The sequence below is a fragment of the Polypterus senegalus genome, chromosome 14 (assembly GCF_016835505.1).
Source record: "Polypterus senegalus isolate Bchr_013 chromosome 14, ASM1683550v1, whole genome shotgun sequence".
Lineage (NCBI taxonomy): Eukaryota > Metazoa > Chordata > Cladistia > Polypteriformes > Polypteridae > Polypterus > Polypterus senegalus.
Genome location: NC_053167.1, coordinates 144,861,006 through 144,875,361, shown reverse-complemented (window position 1 = coordinate 144,875,361; position 14,356 = coordinate 144,861,006). Strand labels below are relative to the sequence as shown.

The window sequence follows — 14,356 nt, the reverse complement described above, 5'->3', positions numbered from 1 at the left end:
GATCCTGACGTTTTCCACTGAACTCCCAACTGCTCTGTTGTCTTTTGTCATGAGCAGGGACAGGAATTTCCTTCTCGACGATCTCCAAAATTACGATACTCAGACAAGGACAGTAACAGAGCCCAGAATCCTGCTGGTCGGGCAGACTGGAGCCGGTAAAAGCAGCTTCTTCAACTCGTTGAACAGCATCTTCAGAGATCATGTGACTATGCAGGCCTTATGTGGGTATGGAGACATCAATGTAAGCAAAAAGGTAAGTGAGGGGCAGAAAGAAAAGTTGAACTGTGAAGACCCTGCCAGCCTTTTGCTCATCTCCTGCTGGCACTGCAGTCACCTTATTTATTTATTTATTACTGCGGGTCACTTGTGTTCTCAGCCCAGTCATTTGGGGTATAGAGGTTATGGGACATGTGACTTACAAGAGGTCACGAGGTTTGCTTGTTTGTGCTCTGTTGAAAAAGATGGGAAAATCTAAAGCAGCGGGTCTCATCAGCCTACCACTCCATCAATACTCCAGTCGAGAGCTCAAACGTCAGTGGCACCTCTTATTGGTGATGTGGCTGCTCCTCTCTCATCTCAGGATCTCAGGCTGGCGACATGATAAATATGTGGGGTGACCATGGAGCAGGAGGAGGCTACTGAATGGCTTTCCGCTTTTGTTTTTGACTTTGCATTTGCTCCACCAGTCTCACCTCATTCCTGCATTTATATTAAATAAGATGGACAGACAGACAGATGACTTTGCACTCACTGGATTCCATCTTCCTTTTATAATAATAACTAGCAGAATACCCGCGCTTCGCAGCGGAGAAGTAGTGTGTAAAAGAAGTTATGAAAAAGAAAAGGAAAAATTTTAAAAATAACATAACATGATTGTTAATGTAATTGTTTTGTTATTGATATGAGTGTTGTTGTCATATCTATTCTTAACAAATGAAAAGAAAAAATATATATAGATTTATATAGCATATCTTTGCAAAACAAAAAGAAAGAAATAGAGCGTCACATACACGTCTTCTTTCCTCTGCCTATTAAGTAATAAATGAAATCGATTATAAATTATTAACACAAAGTAAATGAAAAAAAAAATATCGGGAAAGAAACAGAAACCACAACTTACCCCCACAGCATCCACCGCGCTTCTAGCGTTAGAGCCAAAAGCGTGGTACACGAGGTTGTGAGGTGTGGCGCTAATTAACGCTCGTGCTACAACAGATTATAGTGTTGTTATACTATAAACTATTTACAGGGATCAACAGTTTTGGGGAAGTCCATAACAAAAAAAAATAAAATTATAGATAACATTTTACACTTTGCTATATGAGCAACTGTTGCTGGGGGTGCCAGAATCCAACAAGGAAGAAAAATGAAAAACATTATTTGTACAAAATCTTAATTTATTTAAAACGGATGACTCCCGCTCTCACGTGCAAGTCTGCGTGGATATTATGAACATCTGTTCCAAGTTCTATTTAAATTTTAAATAGAAGGAATTTTTATTTAGTTGATAGAAATTTCTTTGGTAGGAATGTAAGTTAAATGTAGGCATCTTTGCATAAAGTTTTGACTATCCAGCGCTTACATTATATATTCCGAAATATTCCAAGACCGTCTTTATATACTCAGGTTTTGGGAAGCGCTGATCAATGTAATCGGTGTACCAGGAAATCATGCATTGACACAAGTTCCCCAATGTAACCTTTTTTTAATGCATTATGGAGCACATGCATCGAAGCTTCTCATCTGTGCGATTGTCAATGTAACCTTTTGTAAGTAGTGCCTGGAGGATTCAGTGTATATGTCACTCGCTCGCTTCTTATTGTTTCGCTGCCTTCTTAATTATATACTGCATGTTTTCTTCAGCGCGTTTTGGAGCTCTTCCTGGTTTTCTACGTAGTGCGTTGACAGTCAGTTCACGTGATTACGTGTGAGGCGTGATGATGTCAGAAGAAACTCCGCCCCCCACGGCTTTCCAGCTGAACTCCATTAGAGCGTATGCAGAAAAATAGCTTCCAGTTATGACCATTATGCGTAGAATTTCGAAATGAAACCTGCTTAACTTTTGTAAGTAAGCTGTAAGGAATGAGCCTGCCAAATTTCAGCCTTCTACCTACACGGGAAGTTGGAGAATTAGTGATGAGTCAGTCAGTCAGTCAGTGAGTGAGTCAGTCAGTCAGTGAGGGCTTTGCCTTTTATTAGTATAGATAATAATAATACAACATTTTATTTAATAGATGCCTTTCTAAACACTCAAGGTCACCTTACAATGAAATTTAACAATAGTAATAGGATATAAAAACAAAGAGGACGATAAAATCAAATAGCAATAAGGGTACAGAGGTAGTAACAAACATCAAAGACAACTGGCAGTAACCGTGTTAAACTCAGAGTTGGTTTGAAGAGATACGTTTTGACGGCAGTTTTAAAATGTGTTATTAAATCGAGCTGACGGATATGAGAGGGAAGAGAATTCCCGAGTTGAGGAGCACCAGGAGAGACACTCGAGCTCCCATAGCACTGAGACTGACGTGTGGCACAGAAAGTCGAGCTGCAGATGAGGATCTGAGTGAGCAGAGGAGTGCAAGTCTGGAGGAGATCAGCAAGGGTGTGGAGAGCTTTAAATGTTCAGAGCGGGATTTTGTATTGTGTTCAGTAATAAACAGGGAGACAGTGAAGTTGAGAGAGAATCAGTGTGATAAACCCCGGGCGTAAATGAGCCCCAAACACCAATGCGTTCACAAAACACAGTCCTTTATCTATACTAATAAAAGGCAAAGCCCTCACTGACAGACTCACTCACTCACTCATCACTAATTCTCCAACTTCCCATGTAGGTAGAAGGCTGAAATTTGGCAGCTCATTCCTTACAGCTTACTTACAAAAGTTAGGCAGGTTTCATTTTGAAATTCTACATGTAACGGTCATAACTAGAACCTACTTATGTACATATATACTGGCCATAGCCTGCAGCTCGGCCACCGTGTGAGGCAGAGTTCTGTCCCTCATCGTCACGCCTCCCATGTAATTGAGTGCCTGCCCATATAAGGCCGTCCATCAGCGGCAATCCAATAGAAACACTCTGCCGCTAAATATTCAGACGAAGATGAGATGGTCAGGGTGGTGTTTGGCACAAACTCAGCGACACTGCGAAAGAAACTTTTAAGTGCCGGGTCTTAGCTAACATTAAATAAAGACGTGGACATCGCGAAATCGCACGGAATAGCACAAGCACAGCTGAGAAGCTTTGATGTGTGTGTGTGTGTGTATATATATGTGTATATATATGTGTATGTATATATACACACACACATATATATGTATATATAATGAAACCTGTTATCTTTACAACGGTTGACAAACACGGAATATAACTTCAACACAACACGTTTTCCAAATACGAACCTGATTGAAAAAAATAATGATAATCAAATCCTTGATGACAGCAACACTCATAACAGTCACAAAACAATTACATTGTCAATCATGTTACGTTATTTTTAAAATGTTCCCTTTTCTTTTTCATAACTTCTTTAATACACTAATTCTCCACTGCAAAGCGCGGGTATTTTGCTAGTCAAAAATAAACGAAGGTTTTATTTAAATACCTCCAAAAGTATTACCAATACGCACAAAACACTGGTCTGTTTCTCTCCACAATATGTTCTCTCATCACCACACTCCTCCTCCTCCAGTCAAGTGTTGCCTCTACTACCACCCAGCTCTGACACGCCTGAATAAGGGAGTGCGGTCCCTTTTTTTACAGACCCAGGAGTACTTCCGGTGCCAGGGCAATTGCCCGATGGAAGTACTTCTAGATCACACGAAGTCCATTATTTGAGTAGGGAGCTTATTTCTCTGGAACGCCCTCTTGCGGCACCCCGTGACTCTAGCAGGGCTGCTCTGCCAGACTACATTTTTAGGCATGCCCTACCGGCTTCCCAATGGGTGGGGATATCTGGGACTGCTGCCATCTAGCGTGCTGGGAGAATGACAGTTCCCTAGTGATCTCTATGCTTCTATAGGGACTGTCCATCCATTTCTTCCTGCCGGGTCTGCTTCCTTTCCTGGCCAGGATGTCCATCCAGCCTGTGTGGCATATACAAGATGTAATATGTTCAGTGGATTTAGAACAACAGGTTATTATCCTAGCAGCAGACTTCTGAATAAGTTGTAAGCGATGGATACGTTTTTGTGGGATGCCAGATAGACTAGCATTACAGTAATCTATACATGAGGTGACTCGGGCATTAACCGATACTTCAGTACTGTGTTGTGTAAGAACAGGATGACATCTAGGAACGTTTCGGAAATGGAAGAAGACAGTCCGAGAAATGTTACTTATATAGTAAGAAAAAGAGAGAGTACTGTCTAGAAAGACGCCCAGGCTCTTAACCTGAAAAGAGATGTTTGTGTTACTGTTGTTAATTAAAATGGATGAACGGTTAACCTTAGCAAGTGTAGATTTAGAACCAATGAGGAGCACCTCAGTTGCTTTGCTATTTCATTGTAGAAAATTGTCAGTCATCCATGACTTTATGACTTGCAAGCATGCCATAAAAGTATTTGGAGGGAAAACAGAAGTGGATTTAGTGGATAGATATAGCTGTGTGTCATCAGCGTAACAATGAAATTGAATACCATGATGTCGAAAGAGATTACCTATTGGGAAGATATAAATGAGAAAAACAGAACTCCCTGAGTGACGACTGCACTCTCAGATTTAAAAATGTTTACTTGAACAAATTGCCTCCTGTCAGTCATTTCAAAAATATCTGATGGGATATGATATGAAATGCAGAGCTGAAGTCAAGAAGTACAAGAATTGATAAAAGTCCCATGTCAGCTGCCCGGAGAAGATCATTTGTGATTTGTGATGACCAGGGGCCTCATGTATAACGCCGTGCGTAGAACTCGCACTATAACATGGCGTAAGCACAAAAGCCGAAATGTGTTTACGCACAGAAAAATCCAGATGCAGGAATCTGTGCGTACTCCAACTTCCACGTTCTTCTGCTACATAAATCCTGATCAGTGTGAAAACTAACGCTCGTGCACGCGCATTATGTAACGCCCCAAATCCTCCCAGAATTACGCCTCTTTGAATATGCAAATCAATATAAATCGCCCTTAAGCGCAGCCTTCTGTGAAAAGACAATGGGAAAAGCACGGGGAAATATAAGAATTTCAGCGAATACCAAGTGGAGGCAAAGGAAAAACATACTATTTGTTCAAATAAACCGTGGAATAATCAACACAAGGAAGTTGATCGAGTGACATAGCGTGTTGGAGAAACTTGAAAGCTCACATTCACAAATCGCACAGTGCCGGAAATAAAAAAGAAGTCACTTATCAACGTCACCGTGAAAAGAAGAGTTGTAAGCCCACTGTCTGAGTGTCGTATGAAAGCTTATTAGGGTACAGAGAAAAAAGGCACACAGTGAGGAAAAAGCACGAAATGTCAACTTCAATCTCGACATTTCCACTTTAATCACGTAGTTTATTTTGTCATTAAAGTAGAACATTATAAACTTCATCTTAAAATCGTTTAATTAACCAGTTTCTCAAATCACATCGTAATTAAAGTAGCACGTTAAATGCTTTGTTTTGTATTTGATCTTCTACTCGTATGTGCTCTGTGTGTGTGAATCACTACTTGCTTCTTAAACCGGCTCTCTTCCTCCAACTGGTCACAGAGTCCATTACATTCGTGATATTACAGTTCTCTGAATAACTAAAATACTGAGATGTATACGTGATGTCATTATCATGATGATAGGAGCTAAAGCACGTTATTAAACATGTGTTTCACTTTGATGAAATAATTTATTGCAGCAGTACAATCAGGGGCGGCTCTAGGCTTGTGGTGGCACTGGGCAGAGGAAGAATCGGTGGCTCCTTCACCCGCCCGTCAGTAAGGTAGCTTATGCACGGTGGATGGCTGCATAGCCGCCTTGTGCTCATGACACAAGCATTTAACTTTTGCCGAAATTTGTCGCTGTGTTTTTAGCTGTGTTGTTATTTTCTCTTTCTGTTTTATATTCAATATATATTGGCGTAGCCGTCACTGCAGTCCTTGCTTTTCTTTCCCCAAGTAACCGATCGCCATACAATCAGCTCTGTAATAGACGTTAAACCATCTGTAAGCTTAGCGCCGATTCTTCAAAACGTTTAAAGAACATTGAAATATCTTCATAGTACATGTTTAATTATTTTATCCTTAACGATACTCCCAGTGAAGAATATAGATTATTTAAATGAAGTTAAAGTTTTATCTGTATAATTTAATAAACATATTTTGCTGAATTTCACCTTATAAATGATATCGTTTCTGTTTCTGAACTGCGAGGTCCGTACAGGAAAGGCTTTAAAACATTTTGCAGTGGCTGAGACAGCGTGTCCTTAAAGCTGTCTACCGATAATTCTCTTTCTGATCAGCTGCTGCTGTGATTCACACTCAGATACAGTGATATAAATACTCTGAGTGGTGCAGTGAGAGTAAGATGGAAAAAGATGATCCGCTGTGGCAACTCCTAACAAGAGGAGCTGAAAGAAGAAGAAGAAGAAGAAGTGAGAGTAACAATGCTAAAGCAGTTATGGTATTTGGAATACTATGGCTGTTCCCTGGACCATTATATTGTGACAAGTTAATTACAATCAGATGCGTTACACTAATAAACAATATGCGGTTAGTTTCGGTGTATTTATAAAGCCGCGTCAGGAAAATAAGGAGTAACCACACAGGAACAGTAGCATTGCTTTGACGCTGGGTGCCGGCAGTCTGAAAAACCGAGCGGAGAACTTGCGTACGACAAGGTATGAGGTACCGTGGAAAAGTGCGTGGATTTACGCCAAGTGTAGGTTTTATACATCGCGATTTGAATGTGGAAAAGTTCTTACGCAACGTTTCTGTGCGTACGCACCGTTTATACATGAGGCCCCAGGGCAGTTGCTGTGCTGTGTTTAGGACGAAGCCCAGATTGAAAGTTTTCAAAAAGGGTATTTTTAGAAGAATGGGACTGAAGTTGGGAGGCAACTATCTTTTTGAGAACTTTAGATATGAATGGAACATTTGAGATAGGCCAGCAATTGTTCAGGATATTTGGGTCTAAATCAGATTGTTTCAGAATTGGAGTAACTGAGGCCATATAAATTGAGTAATTTATAGAAAAGGTTTTTTTTACTTACAGTATTTTCTGATGAACTTTTTGATGTTTCTATTATAATTGCCAGGCTCTTTGTATGAAACTGTGCAATGGGAATAAAAGTTGTCATTGTTCTCCCATGCAGTTCAGAACATATTCAGTTTCCCTTGGAGCAGGTGGAAGGAAACTGCCATACATCCTGTGTGACACCATGGGCCTGGAAAGGTCAGGCTTTGAGGAAGGGATCAAGGTAGAAGACATCATCAGTGTCATTAAAGGACACGTCTCAGACATGTATGAGGTGAGACTCTCCTGTCATCTTACTGATGTCACTGCAAGCCCATGAGATCAAACTTAAAGAGTCGGAGGCATTGTCCAGTAAAACAAATAATTCTAGGCAGTGGATGTACCCATGAGGGAAAAAAAAGTGAAATCTTGGAAGTGGTAGCACTGGGGGCTTAGGGCTCTCCTTGTCACACACATGCACATTGGGGACAGCTTAAAGGCTCAGATAATAGTTATCTCCTGCCAGAACACAAGGGGGTGCTCTCAGCTGATACCTTTTCTCTTCCTCTCTCTTCACATCTCCGAGCCGACTGGTGTCAGGTTTGTAATACAATACTCAGAACAGAACAAATCCTTAATACAGTATAAAATAAAAATTTTAGAATATAAGTAGCAGAATTTAACAGTAGATGATATCCCATAATATGATTTGGATTTGTTTAGAGTCCTGGAGACCTTGCCAATCAAGCTACCTCTCCCATTTGGCCAATCCACAGTTGTGTCAGCGCTGGGCCAGCCAATCCGATGAAAAGACCCCTCTACCCCAAGATTCCTGTGATCCTCCATCAGGGATGATTTTACCTTAAGCAGGCAAACCAACTTGGCAGGTGGGCCGTGGCACCAAGCTTCCACATTTAAGTACGGAGAAGAGAAACAGAATAGGCGAGGGTTAATATCAAATCATAACTATCATGTTACTTCTGTTTTAGTGCTAATGACTGACAACAGAGATGCAGTCTGCACAGTTAATCAGCAGCTCTAGTCAGGGTGTGCTAAACTGAAGTCGTGAGTCTTCAGCCGGGATTTAAACGCTGAGACTGAAGGGGCATCTCTTATAGTAGCAGGCAGACCACTCCACAGTTTAGGGGTCCTGTAACTAAAAACTCGACCTCCTCCTGTTATTTTATTAATCCTTGGAATCCTAAACAGACCGGCATCTTGAGATCTTAATGTGCGCTCAGTTCAGACAATTAAGCCGGACCTCGGCCATTTAGTGCTTTATATGTTAAAAGGAGGATTTTGAAATCTGCCCTAAACTTAACCGGGAGCAAGTGTAAGGATTTAAGAAGTTGAGTTATGTGTTCATATTTTCTTGTAATAATTCTTGCAGCATCATTTTGGATTAACTGGAGGCTGAATAAAGAACAGTTTGAACAGCCAGTGAACACCGCATTGCAGTAGTCAGTCCTACTAGAAATAAATGCATGAATTAATTTCTCAGAAGACATCATCAGTTTTCAGGTCTGCAGAGAGGGGAAAAGAACAGACATTAGAGAGGATTATTTTTTGATGTTAGTAGCCAGGAATAAACAAGGAGGTCCGCCGCTTTTGCCCTTCTTGTCAGTGTGTCAGCTGTGGCAGATTCTTCCATAGGACCATGTGAATGAACAAATAGGGGTCAATACTCTAGGACCCCTACAGCTCTCTGCACTTGGTCACAAATATATTTTAGTAAATGTAGACTGCACCACTACACATACAACTATGAAGTGGTTGGGGCAGTCAAAGGTAAACCCAGTATAATAGAAACAAAACACAGGTGTAAACGTCATGCAGATATGAGTCTCCAAATAGACTGCCTCAAGATGGCTGAGCTTCTGGAAATACGGTCTCCTGGCAGGACGAGGCTTGTCCAGGCAGGCGGACACCGGAAGTGACATCATGGGTGTTAAAGCTGTCAGTCTTCTGGTCTGCAGAGAGAGGAACAGAAACAGTGTCACTTATATGAGCCTTTAAGCTGCCCCCAATGTGCACGTGTGTGACATCCTTAGAGTGGAGTGAAGATGGTCACCACAAGATGGTGTCTGTACCCTTTGGCACAAAGTGCATCACTAAGATAAGGAAGATCATGGGCTTGAAGGGAGACTGAGAGAGCACTAAAATGGAACTTTACAGCCCTGATCAGGCGTCCTCTGTCCACTTTTTCTCCCTTTAGCTGTAGAATTTCACTTAGTGCTGTGGCCACAGGCAGAATAAAAATAACCCTTTGGGAAATGCATTGGCACGTGTCTCATGATGGCAAAATCAGAAGGAGACACTTCCAATGGGGGCACTGACCACAATTCAGAATATCCAGTGTCTTTAGGCTTAGTCAGGTGAACCCCTGTTGTAAGAAAATAAGAATTGTGTCACACTGGTGACCACTACAGCCAGCTCTTGTGACCACACAGGTATGCTCCAAATTGTTCAGTTTGTTTTCCACTCCACCTTGTAGGTAGAAACAATATTACGGTTTCTTTAAATAAAACAAAGCTCTGTGATGGGACAGATTGGCAGATGAATTCAACTGTGTGTGTAAGGGGACTGACTGGCACAGAGCAAGTGTGGACAACAGGTGATACCCACAGGATCAGTGTGAAAGCTATTGAGTGCCTGGTTTGTGTTACACAATAAAGACTTGGAAATAACAAAGAGGTGGGCACCCATGAAGAGCTGTTGAAGTGTGTGTATTTTTTATGGTATGACCATCTCTTGTTAACTGACCATGTCTCTCCAGTTCAATCCCAGGGCAGCCATAAACTGTCATGACCCGCACTACATAAGAAGTCCCAGTGTGAAAGACAAGATGCACTGCGTTGTCTTTGTAGTTGACGCTAACAAAATCGTTAACTTGCCGAAATTTCAACTGTTGAAGAAGTTTAAAGAAATCAAGTCTGAAGTGAACAGCTTGGGTGAGTACATGTAGCCTGGCAGAGAATGGTGGGATATTAATCAGCAATGTAGCCTCTCAACACGTTGAATGAGATCGGCCATTCTGCAGCAGCCTCTACTGACACGCGGTACCTGGGCTACTCGAGTAATCCTTCAGTCACGCCGTTCGTTCTATTTGGTGTAAGCACAATGTCGGACTTCATCCAGTAAACGATGTGATGCGACTGTGTGACTGCAGTGTATTTCATATTTCATCTCATTGATTGTGATCAAATGTGGTGCACTGAGACACAGTCCTAGCCCAATGCAGCAAACAAAATGTGGGCCGTATAGCATCTGATTAATTGAATGCTTTCAGTAATTAGCCGCATGAAATCTACAAGAAAAATAAAGATATGTGACAAAGATGTCGAGACATCCAAAGTGGGACTGGTGCAAAGGAGTGTGCTTACATATTCAGAACGTCTGGTTAGATATGCATGTCCTCAGAAGGTGCCACACACACCAATAACACACTTTTCCCTTCCAGCCTTTCTCTTCCCATCTCTTCGCTGGGTATTTGACCCAGAAGCAGCTTAACATCCCAGTATGGAACCTTCTGTGGAGGCATCAGGTATTCGTGCAAACCTAAACTCCAGGGGCCTCATTTATAAATGTTGCGTACGCCCGTTTCCACCCTCACGTGATGTATAAAAACTCAACTTGCCGTAAATCCACACACATTTCCACGGTAGCTCAAACGCTGGCATACGCAAGTTATCCACTTGGTTTTGCAAACTGCCGGCACCCGGAGTCAAAGCAATGCTTTTGTTCGAGTGTTGTTTCCCTTTCTTTTTTAGATTCACATCCCTGATGCTGCTTTATCAAATACATTGAAATTAACCGCATACTGTTTATAAATTTCAGGCATCTGATTACAATCAACCTGTAACCATATAATGGACCATGCAATGACCATGCTATTCCAAATACCATAGTTGATTTAGTGTTGTTACTCTCAGTGCACCACTCAGAGTATTTTAATCCCATGTATCTGAGTGTGGAATCACAGCTGTACAGTAGCTGATCGGAAAGTCCTGGAGGACATTTATAGCATACTCTGCCTCAGGAAAGCTGACAGCATCTGCATGGAATCCACTCAGCCATGCGCACAGTCTATTTGAACTTCCCTTCTGGCAAACACTTCAGAGCTTTACCTGCATGTACCTCGAGGCTTAGAAACAGTATCATCCCAAGAGCTCTAAACTGACTCAATCAGTCCAACAATTTTACTTATCCTTTCATGTTGTATATTTTTCAATTTTTTTTTTATCGTAGAGTAAAAATTTATTTAAAAAGAAACCGTCCTCTTACCATCCCTCTGCTTCTTCTGCTGAGGGGTAAACAGGCAAACATTACAGTGAATTGGAAAGAAACGCAAAGCAGAAATAAACAGCAAATACCAGCAGGAAATTCAATACCCGAACAACGAACGACCCAGAAACTCAAACAACATCCACAGTCCTCACTGCTTCTCACATGAAACACTTCAGGTCTTCATAATGAAAACTCGAGTGTTGGCAATTAAAATGACGCAAATGGAGTCGCAAAATCTCTAAAAAATCTGCAAGTCTCACCAGATCACTGAGAATCGACCACTGAGCTCAGTTTACTTGGCCCAGTGGCACAAAGGACATTGTTGTCCAGGCACTGCTGCTTCTTTGGCACAATTGGTGGCACTGTCTGCTTTTTTGTGAAGTGCCCTGGTTACCCATAATCCGGGGTTCTGCAGAACAAACACAGGTGAGGAATCAAGTGAAGGACGTCAGTCTGAGGTCTGCCACGGCCCTGGAGACAACTCAGACTATTTAAAAAACGGCACCAATCTAATAACCGTATGTCTTCTTGAGAGCCCTTTAATATTTCAATTGCGTCGTCTTCATTCAGTGAGACAAATGGCAGGCAGATTAAGAAATTCACGCAGACGTTCTTCTCTTCTCCTGCAGGGATTCCTCTGCTCGTGCTGGTGACTAAGATAGATAAAGCCTGCATGGAAGTTCAAAAGGACCTCACTAAAGTGTACAGCAGCCGCTACCTGCATGAGAAGGTGAGTCAAAGGGGCAAATGGGAGGCAGGCTGGCATGAACCTGAATAAAGATAATGGGGATGTAGTCATAAGAAGTTGAGTAATAAGAAGTGTAATGGCAGCCCAACAAGCAGGAAAGTGGCAATGGACCTTTAGAGATTCTCAGTGTTCAATGTTAATTATCAGCCCCTCTTTGCTGCTTGATATTATTAAATGAAAGTCTTAAATGATAAAATCTACCCTTACTCAAGTACCCGCTTGGAGCCCAGAAGTAACACTATATGACAATCATGTGACACTTCCCCAGAGTGGACCGTGGAGAAGAAGGGAGGCAGGATGAAGGGGACGTCAATCAGAGTGTTCAGAGTGGTCTGTGCAGAAGAAGGCTAGGGGTCCAGAAGAAAGCCATAAACCGGAGATGCGGAAGGATTGAAAACCTGGAATTAAACAGATGTTTCATCAGAAGAAGCGCAAAATTAGAATCACAGTTAAGAATTCAGAGTAAAATAAAGTCTGACACCAGTAAAGCACCAAAGAAAAGCTTCACAAGTACTTTAGCAAGCTTTATTTCATCATACAATGTAAAGCAGTGGTTCTCAAACTGTGGGGCGGACCCCCCTAGGGGGGCGCGAAGATGTGAAAAAAAGAAAACAAGAATCGAAAATAGGAAAAATCCATCTATTGAAACCAAAACAAATGAACTTAAACTACATTCTGATACTAGAAAAATAAATACAGAGTTAGATAAATGTCGATAAAAGTTAAGTAGGTATAATAAAATATGCATCTTAGACATATCATGATATAATTAAAAAAGAACAAATTGGTATTAGTGGGCTCCTTTCAAAAAAACATTAGGGGGATGCGATTAAAACTGTTGTGAAAACTCGGGTCGCAAATACTTAAAGGCTGAGAAACGCTGATGTAAAGTATACGCCAATATTTATATTGATGTCTCACATATTGTAACCCCGGAGAAATTCTAGGACCCACTGCCATGACCGTTGTCTTGAATGTGGTCATGTCACCAGGAAAAACAAAATGGCGTCAATGGCATAAAGGTTAAAATAAGTAACTTTCTTGGTAAGACTTGGATCACAAAATAAATATCAAAATGAATTCCTTGGGTATTAAAACCCCATAAAAAAACTTAAAAAATTTGAACCAAACATTTCAAGGAGGTGCTAGAAAAGTTCAATAAAGAAACCCACCACAACACAGAGACAGAGGAGAGTCAGCATGGGGGGATTTATTGGGCCTGCCCGTCTCTGCTGTATCAGTCAAAAATGTGTCCCTATGGGCCCAACCACGGCCTTCACTGACAGTCGGTCCGCATGTCTTCACAAAAACACTCAGGGAGTCACTTAATCTGAGGTTCACTGAGAAACACGCAATGAAATTTGTACAGATCATCCTGAGTTAGTGTCACCGTCACAGGGTTCATCAAGTCTCACGCTAGTTCTGCCTGTTCCCTAAACCTAACACTTTCACTTTTCACAGTTCAGACCGATTTTCTTCCCTCCAATGGAAAAAGGCATCCAGGCCAAATGATTATTAATTCAGTTACATTTGATTAATGGACATTTAAGGTGGTGTGGCTTGTTCATTCAGTGTTGACAATTGTGTCTTCAGTCGCTCAACCAACCTGTGCTGTTAAGGTGTCAGCGGTGGGATCATTGTAAAACTTTACCAGTGTCTGTTTAAGTTTAAATATTTGAAGATGTTAGGAAATTCAGCCAGCAGCTCCATCTCTCGTAACACAAGTCTCACCTGGATTTGTCTCTAGTCCTCTTCATCTTGACATCCCAATCACCTCATCCGTTCTTCTGTTTTGCTTCCAGGTGACTCAGCTTGGACAGATGCTGGGAGTTCCTGTCTCCTCCATCTCCCTGGTTAAGAACTATGCAACAGAGACGGAGCTCAATTTCAGTATGGATCTTTTGATCCTGAAGGCCCTGCAGCAGATGCTGAGAGCCATTGATGTCTACTTTGAGGAAACAAATGTGAGGCGCACCACCTTATGGTGAACAAAAAGAAGATCCTGATGCTTTTATTCCTCAATGGCTTAATATCTTAATTTCATGCGTCCTTTTAATTTTATAAAATAGCTTAATCCATGACAGGAGAGGTTAAAGGGAACTCCATTCCACAAACAACAGCAACATTTATTTCTGTACCACATTTTTATACAAATGGTGTAGCTCATAGTGCT

At 41.4% G+C, this 14,356-nt stretch overlaps 1 protein-coding gene across 1 annotated transcript in view; it reads left to right on the top strand.

Moving 5' to 3' along the window:
- LOC120515057 (interferon-induced protein 44-like) overlaps window positions 1-14,356 on the top strand; it is a 44,476-nt gene extending 30,120 nt beyond the window's left edge. The window contains exons 5-9 of the mRNA XM_039735770.1: window positions 58-253; window positions 7,288-7,443; window positions 9,925-10,099; window positions 12,065-12,165; window positions 13,986-14,356. Of these exons, the coding sequence (XP_039591704.1) occupies window positions 58-253; window positions 7,288-7,443; window positions 9,925-10,099; window positions 12,065-12,165; window positions 13,986-14,171 (814 nt within the window). The 3' untranslated portion in view covers window positions 14,172-14,356. The remainder of the gene's footprint in view (window positions 1-57; window positions 254-7,287; window positions 7,444-9,924; window positions 10,100-12,064; window positions 12,166-13,985) is intronic.